Source organism: Nanorana parkeri, unplaced genomic scaffold (genome assembly GCF_000935625.1).
Source record: "Nanorana parkeri isolate BGI_ZX_2015 unplaced genomic scaffold, ASM93562v1 scaffold42, whole genome shotgun sequence".
In the NCBI taxonomy this organism is placed as follows: Eukaryota; Metazoa; Chordata; class Amphibia; order Anura; family Dicroglossidae; genus Nanorana; species Nanorana parkeri.
This window is the reverse complement of record NW_017306310.1, coordinates 1378101-1394399: the sequence shown is the minus strand read 5'-3', so window position 1 is coordinate 1394399 and position 16299 is coordinate 1378101. Positions and strand designations below refer to the sequence as shown.

The following is a 16299-nucleotide window of genomic DNA, read 5'->3' as shown; positions in this document are numbered from 1 at the left end:
AACGCTCCTTCCCCTCTTCTGTTACGGGTGTAGTACCATAATGAGAAGCGCTTCTGACCACGATGCCCAATGAGAAGTGCTTTTTGCTACGGCAGTACAGCATAAACATAGTACTCCTCTACCGGCAGAGGGGAAGGAGCGTTTGCCGAAAGGTAAGTATAGCAGGGGTGGGGAGAGGGGGCCAGATTTGAGCAGCTAATTCCATTTTCCCAAATTCACTTGGGAAAATGAACTTACCCTTTAATCCAATTCTTGCATAATATGGGCTACTGGGCTATTTAACGAAAAGTTAGGTTATGTCAGTTACAATGGATGCCTAGCTACATTTTGTTCCTAATGCTACTTTAGTTAATGGGGCTTCCCCTGCACTACAAGGGTTAACTGCTCGTTTTTATGTAGGTTCAAAAATCAAAAAGTTATACTCGCCCACACCTCAGAGTTGGCTTGCTCTTAGACCAGTCCCTTCCGCCTCGTTCCTTCTCCTCTGCAGCGGTCTAAAGTCCCTGAGTCATCACATTCTATACAAAATGTATAAAACATGTGGATGCTGAGTGAAGGAGGAGACAGGTTGGAGGGAACTCTTTAACAGCCAGCCGGCTCTGAGGTTCAGATGAATATAACTTATTTATATTATTATTTTTTAACCTAGACAAAATCAAGCACTTAACCCTTGCGGTGCGGGGCTAGCCCAATTGCAAGGGTTAAGAACATATTTACCTGGAGTTGTTCTTTAAGAGAAAAACGTGAGCAGCTATAAAGACAGTTTCTCTGTTGTATTGCATTAGAGTGACAAATAATGTTTGTTTTGCACCATAATTATATATTACAAATGAGAGTGGCATCTGAGACCTAGAGGTTTTTCTATAGTAAGACTGCATCCCCAGGTGTTGTTTCTGTTCAGGATGGTCAAGTTTTTGCCTTTCTTTCAGACAAGATGACCGTTGATTTATTCACTCTTGTGCCATCACCATGTTACTCAGAGCCTTGTGAAATGAGCTTGGAAAATGCTTAAACCAACTGCAGAGAGAAAGCCGCATTTTTTCCAATTCATAACAGGAAGTTTGGATGGCTCCAAGCAGTGCAGAATTGCATGTGATAAAAATACCTCTAATGAGACACAAATGTGCTCCATCGCCTCTGATTTGCTACCAGTAAACAACATTCTTGAATTGTGTGTCTGCTGAACAGGGGGAAACAGGGACAGCAACTTCTCAAATATCCACAGCAGAGGCTTCATTAACCCCCTTGTAGCATGACGCATCCGCTGACCGCACAATACCATCTGCATATAAGGTTAACGGATGTGTTTCTCGTGCAAGAAAACAGTTTGATGTTAAGTTTTACACTCAGTTGCTTGTTATTATGACCGAATGTGATGCTATAAATATATTTCTCAGCTATCGTGGGTGTTTTTCAGCGTGTATTACATACACATGCAATTTATACATTCCATTGTGAGTTATATTTAGTCATGGCTGTGTAATCTTACTGTGCAAAATGTCCTATGATTGAGACATTTGTTTACTTTTGCTAAATGTGTATTTTCTCTATATGGTACTTATGTTATCTACCTGTCTGATCTGTTACAGGGCTGACAATACCTGAAGAGGATGCTGAAGTGGGCCAGGGGAGTAAATACTGCCTGGTTGCAATTGGGAGACTGCAGGTTAGAATTTTGTGCTCACTGTAACAATCCGTTCTCCTTCATACAAATGGATTTTCGGCATCAAGTGCAGATTTTATTTCACATTTAGTCAGTGGTTCACTTATTCAAGTTGACCCTCCCTCCCTGCAGGTACTTTTCTGCAGCATTTTTGGGGGGGAAAGGGGTACCTTGAATAAGTGGACCTTGCCCCTGAAGTAGATGGTCAGCTTTAAGAAGAAATAGACTCACTTTTTTATATTACCTTGCAGTTTAGAGGTGTTAATAAAAGGAATATTTTACTCTAAGTGTTTATTGATATGCAAATTAGCCTCACTTCCTGTATAGATGACAGGTAGCTGAAAATAAAAGGAGTAACTGGAATTCAGGGAAAAGTTGTTAAAAACTTCAAGTAACTGACAGGGATTCTAAAGTATTTTTTCCCACTATATACAAAGCTAGAGAATCTTGGCTGGAGTTGGACTTTGTGCTGCCACTCACACTACTGTCCCAAAATAATTTGTCATTATATTTTTACAAAGACATACTTGTTTCTGCATTGATAGGGTACCTGTTGCCATTTGGGGTCTGCTATGCCCTCATGTTTGGTAGACATCTTTAGAGCTGCAAATACCGGAGTATACATAATTGGGGCACTTCTTTTGGGGGTGGTAACAATTGATCGTTTTTGGCCATTGCTGTAAAGATACAAAATACAGCACAGTGAGTTAAATCCCATGCCTTTTTCTAGGGTGCAAGTCAATGTGTATTCTTGAATTTAGTGCAAGACAGATCTTTAGGTGGTTAAAACCTAATTGAACTTTTGTTTTAAAAGATGTTCCACAGTTTCCTTTCTACAGCAGCTACAGCCTGAGTAGAAACGCCAAAGCCAGCAGCTGCAGAGTAGGGCCCATGCTCCCTGCGTGGAAGCAGTGATCTCTCTGCAGAGGTCCAACACACCCGCTACTGAGTCAGAACTAAAGTTCTGCAATTAATAAAACAAATGCTCCCTGCTGATTGGAGAGCTCTGCCGAGAGATTACTGCTTAACCACAGAGAGAAAGGCATTCTCCCGCATACTGGCAGCACAAAGGCCTTTGTAATCAGGATATGGCTGCTTTAGATAGAAAATGAGATATTAAGCACCTTTTGTTTTGATGTACCTGTAATGTATTTAGCTGATAAACTGAAGGTTCAGTTGAGCTTTGGGCCCCGTTCACATTGAGCGATTTATTGCGCGGTAATTCCCGCGATATCACGGCTATTTACCGCGCGATATCGCTCTTCAATGCATCTCAATGGGGCAAAGGGTCCTGCTGTCGCGGGTCGTGTGTCGCTACAGCAGGACCCTTTTTGGAGCGGATTTTGCCGCGATTCTCGCTTGCTCAATGTAAGCATTTGCGCGATATCGCGCAAAATGCAAATCGCGCGACAAACGCGCGATTTGCAAATCGCGCAATGTGAACGGGGCCTTAAACTGTTTCTAAATTACTTTCATCTGCCTTGTGTCTTTGGCCAGGTTTTTATTTTCACACACAAATCCCACAGTACAATTTTACATGACATTTATACAAAAGCTTACAGATTACAACTGTATAAAAGCACAGGGGGTGTGATCGCAGTATTAAATTATTAGACATTCATATTATATTATATGTGGCATTTGTTATAAAACCTACGTGAGTACTCTTAATTACTATCATGTTAATTGTTTTCCCTGGCCAATAGCACTAGACCTTTGTGTGGTGTCTAGCATAGTGGCCAAACGTGCAAAAGTAACAATTAAAACTTTTCATATTAAGACATAACCTGAATATTTGATATTTATTTCTACTTGTTATTTCTAACAAGCCCCTGTGTGATAGCATTTAGAGGTCACAGGCTCTCTTTATGAGCCTGCCCCCCCAATACAGAAGATAGAGCACAAATGTGCTCTATCTTCTCTACAGCTCAGGCTGTGACAGCTGACACAGGAGCGCTACGAGTACAACGGTCCAGTGTCACTGATCATGGAGCAGAGAACAGAGGTTCTCCACTCTGCTCCCCGCTCTCCATCCTTAACTGCCTTGCCGTGGGCTAGGGTCCCCCAGAAGAGCAGGGGACCCCAAAAACCAAGGCACAGAAGAAGGCAGCCGGCTTTCATACCATGGAGGTGGACCAGACAAGCATAAGCGGCCTTTATACAAGTGATTTCAGCGGCTGTATAGCTGCTGGAATCACTCATACAAAATGGCTCCTCTGCTTTACAATTAGCCCTGCTTGCCCAAAGCAGGGCTAAATGTAGAGAACAAATCCCACCCGGCGCCCCTTCAGACTGGCCCCCCCCCCTCTCCAAGTGGCAGAACGTCAGGGCCTGGTCGCAAATGCGACCGCTGCGACCCTGGTAGTTCCACCAGTGAGTATACACGCTCAGTACAGTCTCCACACGCGATGTTTTAGTCAAGAACAATCTAGGTGAACAAACACAAAGCACGGTCAGTGTAGCAGGACCATCGACTGAGCTTCATGTTTGTTCACCTGGATTGTTCCTGTCTAAAACATTCCGTGTGGAGATTGTACTAATCGTGTACAATGCTACAATTGTGAGTAGCTTTCTATCATTGTTTTACCCACTAAGGTCTGTTGTAGCTAAACACAGGAATCACTGCTGGGTGTGAATAGTTTATAAAGACAGTGGACTGGATATCTTCTGTAATGAGCTGATCTCATCATCATGACTAGACAAGGAATAAGGAATATAATTATGCTCTTTGTAACCATAGTCATTGTTTTCTTTTTGTTTACCATATCTAATACACAAATTGCTTCCAGTAGTTAAATACTGAGTGTGGTTATATTGGTAATTCTGATTATTTATGCCAGAAAACACTTGGCAATAGTTTGCTAACAGAAAATTCTGTGTAAAAACACAGAGCTCTGGAAGCCATCCTAAAATGGTTTTGTGGGCCTTTTACTGGTTTCTAATCTTTATAATTAACTAGTTATTTGTTCGTGTAGTATGCCCTGGCATATTCATACATTACCGGCGTATAAGGTCTTGGTGCTGGCAGCCCAGTGCTGGTAGTTTTTGGGGCCCATGGTACTGGGAATAAATGAAAAACACACAGCTCCTCTGAATTGAAAAAATGTATACCTCACTCTATCCAAAACTAGAAATGTATTGCAGGTGCTTTAATTGAACTATGAACCCATAGTTATGGTAATGTGTATCTTTTGTGTCTGTCAATAATTTAATTCCTCAATATTTTGAGTGCTGGAAAAATCTAACTTCACTTACATAGTGTCAGCATATAATGTCCACGCTGAAAGCTGGTCCTAATACATTGCTACCATTGTGTGCCCCTCAGTACAGTCCACTAGTCATTAAAGAGACCCTGCCACCAATTTAACAAAATTCCAGGTAAAAGCACCGTAAAGTCAGGTACTGTATTTTAAATGATTACTTGCAATGTTTTTCTTTCCATAAATAGTTTTTTACTCATTTGCCATGTGCCGCTGAACTTGCTAACATTTTTACTACCCCAGGAAGAGTAGCATAACCAACTCCCTCCCTCCGTGGATGTCATAGCCCTTTCCTATTCTGGGAGTCTGAATATTCTCTGGGCTGGCCCAGCTTCTCCGACCTTCTCTTAGGTCACTACATAACCTTTTATGTAGCTTTCAGATACGAGCTAAAAGCTATACTAAATAATGTCAACTTAGTGACAGCTCTGAGTCTGCTGGAGCTATTGACATCACATCCAAGATGGAAGCACCCACCAACAGTCTCAGGGCTTTTGGATGTCTCCACAAAGGAGACTTTTACAGGCAAATCCCATGCCTAAAATATATTAAATGCACATATAATCTAAAAGATTGTTGTTGAAATAAATGATCTGGTGATGGGTCTCTTTAAATATTTGGCTTCCTCATGCCCCCTTTGTTCTTTGAGAAGCTTTGCCCACCCTGAATAGTAAAGACATTATAGTTGTTCTCTGAATCCATGCACTCGGTCCCTTCCTTTCTTATAGCAAAGCAATCATCCAAGTTCAAGTTTACCATATTATTACACAGCCCAGTATAAATAAAGGGATGAAGTATATTGCTGTCTTTTACAGGTCACCAGTTCCCCAGGGAGCCTAGATATGAATGGAATGTCTCTTCCTACCGAGTTCTTATCACGACACAGCACAGAGGGGATCATCACATTTGTGGACCCTCGCTGCATCAGTGTGATTGGGTATCAACCACAGGTTGGTGGTCTGTTATATGTCTAAGGCTGAAAAAGCAGATTTGTTTTGTTACGGCTTGCCTAAGATTTGGCCTTAGTTTACTGCTCTTAGTTTGTCTATTTACTGTTTGATGTTCTGTGCCTTTGATCATTCCTTGTTTGTTTTTATTGCCTTGACTTGGTTATTGTAGCATGGAATAGGTCTATATTGCTTTCATAATTTTATGAATGTTAAGACTGCATACACTCATGCATCATTTTTGAAGAATTCTAAGCAGTTTGTCTGTCTAGGATCTCCTGGGAAAGGACATAATTGAATTCTGCCACCCTGAAGACCAGAGTCATCTTCGAGAGAGCTTTCAACAGGTAACTAGCAGTGGTAGAAGAGAGGATGTATAACAGGCTCCATATACTGTATAATCACCTACAACATTGTCTGTACAGCTTGTTTTAAATTAAACGCTTGGCCTCAGCTAATGACTGACAGAGTGTTATATACACTGCCTGGCCAAAAAAAAGTCAAACACTATAATATTTCCTTGGACAGCCTTGAGCTTTGATTACCGTACGCATTCGCCGTGGCATCGTTTTTATAACAACACAACATTTATGTACATCCAGAGTTGCACTAATATTTCACCAAGATCTTGTGGTGATGATGGGAGAGTCAGACCACTGTGTAAAGTCTTCTCCAGCACATCCAAAAGATTCTCAATGGGGTTAAGGTCTGGACTCTGTGGTGGCCAATCCATGTGTGACAATGATGTCTCATGCTCCCTGAACCACTCTATCGGGGTCACAATTTGACCCCGATAAATGATGGCATTGTCATCTTGGAATATGCCCAATGTGCCATCAGGGAAGCAAACATCTGGTTAATCTGTATATTCAGGGAGGCAGCTGAACTAATTGTTTGGGGACATAACGTTGCTGAACCTAGACCTGACCAACTGAAGCAAGCCCCGGATCATAACACTAGTTCAGTAGGCTCTTACTTATTTGCTTAGCTAAATCCAGTTTCAGGTGGTGACTTTTTTTTGGCCAGGCAGTGTATTATCAATCACTATATATCAAAGTGTACCTCTCACTTTTTTCGAATCAGAACTAGTGAGATCAACAAGACATGCGACTGTCCCTGTGTTGGAAGTCACTGGTGGTAAATAAGTGGTTTTCCTTCAGATTGCAGTAACACTATAAAGTGAAATATCTGATCATATCTTGAAGGCAACCTTTAGAATTAAAATGGATTCTGCACCGGATAGGTTAATAACACTAATGCAAACACAAGAAAGTGGCAGAAGCTGTTACTCTGGGATGCAGCATTTCTGTATTTGGATTTGCTTCCCAAGTTATACAAATACAGATATACCTTAATTGCCTCACAATAGTTGCACGAGGTTTATGAGTAAAATGGGGAGTATTTGTACATCAGCTTCTGATACCAGCCAATATTTCATTTTGATATAAGTGTATTTAGTTCTTCAGCGTTTCATTTTCCCATTAGGTGGTGAAGCTAAAAGGACAAGTACTTTCGGTGATGTATCGCTTCCACACAAAGACCCGAGACTGGATGTTACTTCGCACAAGCAGTTTCACTTTCCAGAACCCATATTCTGATGAGATTGAATACATTATCTGTACAAACACCAACGTGAAGTAAGTATACAAGTAGCCAAGGTGTTGTTTTTTTTAGAAGAACAGGAATATAGTATCACACCTATCCACCCTTAGTAAAAAAAAAAAACACGATTAACAGAATATTATTCATCTAAAAACAATGCATATGTTTGAATCCATAAGGCCTGGGTTTTCTGCCCTAAAAACTCTAAAGAAATATGCCCCCCAAAAATCCCATTCATTTCTATGGCCCTGTTCACATCTGAGCATTGTGTCGCAATAAGCAAAACGTCTGTCGCTGGAAAAAGTACATGAGCTTTTTTTTGGCGTATTACAGCTCATTTTAGCCTCAAAAATTCAATAGGAAACCAATGAAAACCCATGTTTGCGGTGTCTTTGTGCGTTTATATGCTCGTTTGCTCACTATCAATAATGAGCTCACAGAAACTCGTGATTTGATTTATGCCCAAACAAACGCACAAAACATGCATCAAAAATGTCGCCTAGGTTTGAACCCAGCCTTAAAGTACACCTATCATGGGAGAAATATGGAAGTTTCCATTTGCAGCAAATTTTAGTTGCCTGGTTGTTATGCTTGTCTCTGGCATCAGTACTTTATGGCTCAGAAGAAATATGTCATCAGGATTTCTAAACTCTTCTGCTGAATACTCATCCAGAGTCATTAACAGCTCATATTTATTATTGGTATTTTATATAGCGCCGACAATTTACACAGCACTTTATATTGCACACATTCACATCAGTCCCTGCACTCATGGAGCTTGCAATCTAAGGTCCCTATCTCACATGTATTCAAGGGTCAGTTTAAACAGGAGCCAATTAACCTTCCAGCATGACTTTGGAGTGTGGGAGGAAACCAGAGTACCCGGAGGAAACCCACGCAAGCACAGGGAGAACATGCAAACTCCTTGTACATAGTGACCTGGCTGGGATTCAAAACCAGAGACCTCCAGTACTACAAGGAGGAAGCACTAACCACTACGCCACTGTTGTCAAGGGTGCTTGCTTGGCTTCAGTACATCAATTTACTGCATGTGTGTTTGGGTCTGTGAATCAGCAGTACTGAACCCAGCCACAGCCAGGCAACTAGCATTTACAGTAGTCAAACAATGGCAACCTACACAATGGAAGGTGTACTCTAAAGCTGAACTCCAGGCAGTATAAAAAAAAAAACAATTAATGTATTGTAAGTAATGTATTCAGTAAAAATCAGTAAATGTGTTTTTAAATGCAGCTAGTGTAAATAAGTACTTGAAGCTGCCTTGACTTTAGCCTTCTGTAATACCTGGAACTTCAGAATTTAGACTAGATGAGGGAACGCCAGACCTCTGAGGCAATCAGGCTCTACTATGTTATCCTTGTGCTAATAGGGAATCTACTGACTAGAGCAGGGTTACGCAACCTTGGCACTCCAGCTGTCATGAAACTATAAGTCCCCTGAGGCATTGCAAGATCCTGACCGCCACAGGCATGACTCCCAAATGCAGATGCATGATAGGAATTGTAGTTTCACCACAGCTGGAGTGCCGAGGTTGCCTACCCCAGGACTAGAGAGGTATAACTTGTCATTATTTGCTGCTCCTCCAGTGTCCAATCAGTGAACTGAGTGTGTTCTTGACCAAGGCGTGCTGTGTAGGTTAAGGATCTGACTATTTCTTTTTCTTCTTTCTCTACAATGGCCATTATACACTGCCTGGCCAAAAAAAAAAGTCACACACTCATATTTAATTGGACCGCCTTTAGCTTTGATTACGGCACATTTGCAGTGGCATCATTTCAAAAAGCTTATGCAATCTCACAATATTTATTTCTGTCCAGAGTTGCATTCATTTTTCACCAAGATCTTGTAGTGATGATGGGAGAATCAGAGTATTGTGTAAAGTCTTCTCCAGCACACCCCAAAGATTCTCAGTGGGGTTCAGGTCTGGACTCTGTGGTGGCCAATCCATGCGTGAAAATGATGCCTCATGTTCCCTGAACTACTCTTTCACAATTTGAATCCTGGCATTGTCATCTTGGAATATGCCCAATGTGCCATCAGGGGAGATAAAAGTCCATTGATGGAAAAACCTGGCCATTCAGTATATTCAGGTAGGTAGCTGACCTCATTTTTGGGGGCATAATGTTGCAAAACCCAGACCTGACCAACTTAAGCAACCCCAGGTCATACTCTTACCTATTTGCTTAGCTAGATCCAGGTGGGGATTTTTTTTTTATTCGGCCAGGCAGTGTATGATCTGGCTATCTGCGGATACACTAGGTGAAATGCTTCACCTTCTCACTCCCATTTCAATCAGTTCAAACTTCCACAAATCTGCATTTATTGCAGCAGAAGTAGTGTCTGTCCTGTAAATTTAAAAACTCTTTGATTAACTGCTGATTTACATTAACATGGCTTGTAAGTAGATGAAAGTGTTACACAATTCATTGTATATGGATATCTAAAGTACAACTGAAGCCAAAACTGTTTTGTAGTATTGAATTTAGTAAGGTAAGGTTATAACCCCTGTAAGCATTTTTTGCCACCTGTGTCCAGTTGGGGAGATTTCTCTTTACTTCCTGTCTGATAGCTAGAACACAGTGGCGTCCGCCTCCTCTTACATCACTGGCCAGCGACCTAAGAGCAGGTGGGGCCAGTGATGTAAGAGAAGGCGGGCCCGTCGATAGCAGAGGAGGCAGGGCCCGGGGACAAAACAGGAGTCGGGGCCCGGGGACGGAACAGGAGTCGGGGCCCGGCGACCACAGAGGCGCTGACAGTTAAGAGATCTCAGACCCTGCAGAGCCCACTATAGAGAGTCTATGGTGGGCTCTGCAGGGTCACTCTACGCTGGGGCTCTGCAAGTTTCATGACTAGCAAACACGGGGCCCCATACAAAATTTTGCTATGGGGCCCTGTGATTTCTAGTTACGCCCCTGGTAGAACATACAGTGAGAGAAGATCCTTCCAAAGTGAGGAAGATCCCTGGTGGTCAGCAGGGTCACCAGAACTGGTGTCCCCATTAGAAGGTTTCCCATCTGTTCCTGTTCTGATGACAACCCAGAATTTGGGATTGTCTTTCACTTTCAGCAATAACAATCACCAGAACAAATATAGACAACAATAAAAACCTGACACATGTTCTAATCCCTCTCCACTCTATCCAAAACTAGAAAAAAAAAAGTTTTGCCTTCAGTTACACTTTATTGATGATACTGTAATGTATGATAACTAATGCTGAAATGAGACAGTCAGAGAGGAAACTTCTGTTTATTTCTTCATTTTAATATACCATGTGTACACTCGTAGCCTTCAGTATTTCTGCAGCTGTTTCTGTATCCTTAGGCAGGTCCAGCAGCAGCAGGCAGAGCTGGAGGTTCATCCAAGGGACAGCCTGTCCTCCTATGACTTGTCACAGGTGGGTATCTGGGACACTTATTCCTCCCCTCCTGGCATCTGGCTGTGCAGTCCGCTTGTGATCTTTGTGTGTCATTACAGGTGCCCGTACCAAACCTTGCCGGGAACGTTCACGAAGGGGGCAAGTCTGTGGTTGATAAAAATGATCCTCTCTTTTCTCAGGACCGGGACCCACGATTTGCTGAGATGTTTGCTGGAATCACAGCCTGTAAGTTGACATTGCCCCTTACCTGCATCCCAATATGAGCTAAGGACAGTTTTTATCACTTTGAACATAACGCCGCCTTACCCAAAAACAATCGGTGCTCATTTTCTCAGTCCTCAGCCTGATACAATTACTCTGCTTGCTTTCAATGGTTTCTAGCCTCTTAAAAGGGATTACGTGATCTCATATACCTATCAGGTTCAAATCAGGACAGGTCAGAGCATAGAATTGCATTGACAAGCCCCAGGGACCCCAGATATGTGTGTTTTCAATAAACATTTAGGTATGTTTGTAAATGCTAGGCTAGGGTCACAGGCAGAGTCTTCACTGAGAAGGAATGTAACATTAACATATCCAAGGTTCCTTCTTCTAGTCTGCCTGTCGCCACCACGCATAGTTACAGGGGTAACCAGGGCCTGCGTCTCTAGTAGAATTAATCCCAGCGTCTGCAAGAAATCCAAGGTCATGTCAAATATTTATATGCTGTTTCTGAGGTTAAACGGATGGTTCATGTGGATTGTTTTGTTTTTTTTGACGACTTTGGAGAAAGGGAGTGGATTTATCATACTGGAATTTTTGTGTGTTCGTGATTGTCTCTGTATGTTATGCTTAAATGTCTAGCGTGATTATGGTCTGTTTCAGCCTGGTGTAGCAGCGGTGCTGATAAGCGATGACATAGCAGTGTAATTGTTTCTGAACCTGTGCCACATTTCAACTTGGTTTTCATTTCTTTTTCCCTTCAGCGGAGAAGAAAATGTTGTCGGCATCAGGCGGCGGGACGCAGCAGTTGTATTCAACAGGCAGTCCGTTCCAACCTGGGCACACTGGCAAGTCTTTTAGGTATCAGGCTCCCACTTTTGTCCTCAATGAAACATCTTGATATTACTTATGAATCAAACTGGTAGTAACAACCAAATCTCAAGAGCTTTAAGCCATATTGTGCTAGTATGCACAGCGTATTATCACATTAGGTCAGACCTACCTGCCAAACCGAATCCCTCCCATGCTGTCATCCTCCCTCTCCAGTGCTTGCATCTTCAGCCTGGTTCTCTTCCAGGTTTAGTGTCGTCAGCCTCTCGATTGGCCAGCTGTTATAAAGTAACTGCCGCGCATGTGCATGCAAGTTACTTCATCTCAGCATGCCGGATCTGTGCACTGAGCTACGCAGTAGCATACAGAAATGAATGAATGCTAAATGGTAGAAACAAGCTTTTATAGCACGAGAGACTTAAGGTGCCCATACACCTATCGATTTTTATTGGGAGCTCGTCAACGAATGGTCTTTCGAATGATAATCAGTTGATGGGACACCAATGATTTTATCTACTGTAATGCTGGCCGAATTTCTTCGAACGGTTAGGCTCGAAAAACGTTTTTTTAATCGTGCGAAAATCAATGGATTCGTGGCGTTTTTGTGCAAAATAAAATCGCAGCAAGAACACTGCACATGCGCAAACGAAAATGCGCTCTGGCGATCGATTACATTCTGTGAGTTAGTATTGCTAACGAACGATTATCAAAATCAACATTGGTCTGTGCATGATGGGCTATTTGAGCTAGAAAATTTCCGATCAAAAATCTATAGGTGTATGGCCAGCTTTACACAGTCACATCTGCCATAAAAAGCCTACCAATCGGCATTTTGTTAAAAAATGTTCCTTTACTTCCAATTTATGGGGAATGTGTAGTGGATTTGTACAGCATTTCGTTCTTTATTCATTATAATGACATAAATGATGATTATAAATACAATTTGAACATTTTTTAGCAGCTTGCAGATTGGCACAAGAATCAATTGCACATTATACCTCTACAATCCTCATGAAGGCGCAGCCTCCATAGCTGCAAAACATGTAGATCCTTCTCCATGTCACCAAGTGAAACAGTTGTAAAAATGTAACTTTATGATATGCATGGATTTTGCTGTGAATAAATATCTGAGTATTCTAGATAAATAGTAGGTGGTGGATGGAGATATATGCATAGAGGTTGTACTGGAGATGAATAGTTCATTCCACTTTAAACCTGTAAATACATAGGGGCTGAGGCTCCTCAGCACCATCTAGGGGTACTAGTGCTGCACGAACGCCATCCACCCAGCATAACAGGTAACATCTGCCCATCGTAACATTTATAAATCAGCCCCTTAATACAATGTGTAATTATAATGATTGTATTGTGTGGTGGGTGCCTCAAAAGTCCATTTGCTGCCTGAAATGTATTAAAAAACAAAAACACCACAATACATACACATTTTTTTCGGAGCCTTTTCATATTTAAGGACATAGGTCATCATGTATAAAACAAAAAAACTTAATGCATCTGTCTAGTAAGGCATTTTTATTTTCAGCTGTAACAAATGTCACGTGGAATATGAATAGTTACTCCTGGCAAAAACATCTCCAATGTTCCATTGTCTTTATTAAAGCACCGGCTTTCCTTTATTACAGCTCTTCAGTGGTTCATGTGACAGGAGTTAATGAGATCCAGTCTCCAACTGGCACAAGCCAAAACCTTACCCAGATATCCCGTCAGCTGAATGCTGGACAGGTCTGGACAGGAAGCCGTCCTCCTTTCCAAGGACAGGTATTGTGACACCATAATATCAGCATTGTCTTAAGCAAGGTGTGCTTACAAAGCATGAGGCACTACGGTAAATAAATATTGATTTTTTTTTCACAGCAAATCACGTCTCAGTCTGGCAAAGCTCAGTCTTCTCCATTTGGCATTGGAACAAGCCACTCATACACATCTGACCCAGCCACATATAGCCCATTATCCAGCCCAGCCACATCATCTCCTAGTGGAAATGCATACTCCAGCCTTGGGGGGAGAAATGCAGCATTCAGTAAGTCTCTTTTACTTTTCCTATATCATTCTAGAATTATAGATTGAAGCTTGCCATAAACTAACAGCGTGAATGTCTTCTGCCCGTCTGTTGTATTATGACAGCAGTGGATGAGAACACCTGAGCAGTGACGGCAGATCATTGGCTGCATTCACTGTTCAGCTAAACATTTTCAGACTGGCTCCTTTGGGGGGGGGTCCTGTGGGGGCCACACAGTGGTCAGATTTTGGCAGGACTTGGCCCAAGTTTGACCAATGTTTGGCCAGCTATAGTATTAGATTAACATCACCCTTTTTTTCTGAAAACAAGTGTTATCAGGCTGTTAAAGGTGCCAATACACTACAGGCCATCCCCTTAGGTTATGAGGTTGGGGCACTCTAGCACACTTTATTATCACTGTGAAAAAATGATGTAGTGGATGTTATTACTCCCAGTTTTATACAGGTGGATGTGGACTCTCTGGAGAACATTAAATGCTCAAAACTTTGTTTTTTTAAAGTTTATTTAAACCCTAGCAATGGACTTATCTTTTTATGTGCTCTCTACCTGTGCTGCACTCTTACCAGTTACATTTTTCTCAGTTATCTCTGTGGACTACAGAACACCTCTCACTATGTTATGGCCATTTGGAGGTGTTGTGTAGTGCCACTTCTCCATAGATACAGTACAGTAAGTGAGTGCTGTCACCTTGGGACAGGAAATGCATTACTGGAAGGATTACCAGGTAAACAAAAGCCTGAAAAGAAAACTACCACATCTAAGGACCGATAATCTGCAATATATTACATTGTATTCCTGGGTTTAGAATCACTTTAACATGTGATAATACTTGCATGCCAAACTTCCCTGCATTCAAGTCATGTGGGCTTGGCTCAAGTGGTATTAAATTGGCATTTCTGCCCATATGCTCATGCCAGATCTCAAAGAATAGTGTTGTATGGCCAGCATGCAGTTCCTTTTATATGTGGAGTGCTATCTGTGGTTCTGTCTGAGGGGATATAACACGTGTGGGGCTAGAAACTCACTAGAGAGCTGATCCACCAGGAAGTTGAGTGGACTGGAGTGACCCAAAATGAAATCAGTCGTGGCCACTTTTAGTTCCTAATTAATTTTGAACAATGAGAGGTAAGCAGTGGCGTCGCTACAGGTTGCAGTGTGAAGTGAAGTCAAGTCACTGCACTGGTAAGCCTGCAATGATCTGGAGCTGGGGGGGAGAGGGAACAGCAGTAGGTGAGTGAGATGTGTCTGCGGCTGGTTGGGGGATAGCAGGAGTTGAGACTTGGTGTCTTGGGCTGGGGGGACAGCACAGCAGCTTAGTTTATATGATAGAAAAAAGATGGGGGTTTTTGGGCACCTAATGACAAATCCAAAGCAATTTAGCAGTAAAAAAGTATTTTTAATCTTAGTAATATTTTAAAAGATTGATTCACATACAGTCCAAGTAATAAAAACAACCGCCTGATCAGATGTCTCCTTATACGCTCACTCCATTTATACCGCCCATTTCAAGAAAGACATGATAGCATGATTGAAAAATTCATTGAATACATGATTGAAAAATTAATTTGGGCTCATTAAAAAGTGGAGGGACATAGGTTTTGCTCACTCCACCTATGGGCATCCCATTCAAGAATATATGATAGAATGGTTAATTAATAGCATGATTAGAATAATAGATACATGAATAAGGATGGTTGAGAATGGGGGAGCGAATATTGTCTCGACGTTTCGCGCTCAGAGGTGCTTCTTCATGAGATGGAGAGAATCAATTTAGCAGGCTGACGTGCGTGTATCCAAGACGGCCCCAACCGGGCAGTACACCAAAACAGTCCTCCCAAGGGAGAGGAGCGAGAACCAAACCCTGTGCGGTACTGGGTACGGGTGGCTCTCAACCATCCTTATTCATGTATCTATTATTCTAATCATGCTATTAATTAACCATTCTATCATGTATTCTTGAATGAGATGTTCATAGGTGGAGTGAGCAAAACCTATGTCCCTCCACTTTCTAATTTTTTCAATCATGTATTCAATTAACTTTTCAATCATGCTACCATGTCTATTCTTGAAATGGATTGGTATAAATGGAATGCAGATGCCATCCGCAATTAAATCAGCTCTCGGCGCCCATCGGTTGCGACATGCAATGAAAATTATTAGTGCCCCCCCAGATCTGACTGTGGTTCCTAGAGTCGCCACTGGAGGTAAGTACTGTAGCTTTGGTGTGGATGTTGAAGAGCACAAGATTATAACCTTCCAGTGAGACTTTATCATTATCTGGTTTGAATTTTGTAACGATAGAATGAATAAACAAGTTGCTTGTAATGTGTAGCAAAATGTATCAAATGTTTCTTAGGCTTCAT

At 41.8% G+C, this 16299-nt stretch overlaps 1 protein-coding gene across 4 annotated transcripts in view; it reads left to right on the top strand.

Moving 5' to 3' along the window:
- ARNT2 (aryl hydrocarbon receptor nuclear translocator 2) overlaps positions 1-16299 on the top strand; it is a 90954-nt gene that overhangs the window by 70732 nt on the left and 3923 nt on the right. For all 4 annotated transcript variants that reach the window (XM_018571875.1, XM_018571860.1, XM_018571851.1 and 1 more), the window contains 9 exons: positions 1590-1666; positions 5739-5873; positions 6143-6217; positions 7356-7507; positions 10812-10884; positions 10965-11091; positions 11832-11928; positions 13539-13674; positions 13771-13936. In XM_018571875.1, the coding sequence (XP_018427377.1) occupies positions 1590-1666; positions 5739-5873; positions 6143-6217; positions 7356-7507; positions 10812-10884; positions 10965-11091; positions 11832-11928; positions 13539-13674; positions 13771-13936 (1038 nt within the window). The remainder of the gene's footprint in view (positions 1-1589; positions 1667-5738; positions 5874-6142; positions 6218-7355; positions 7508-10811; positions 10885-10964; positions 11092-11831; positions 11929-13538; positions 13675-13770; positions 13937-16299) is intronic.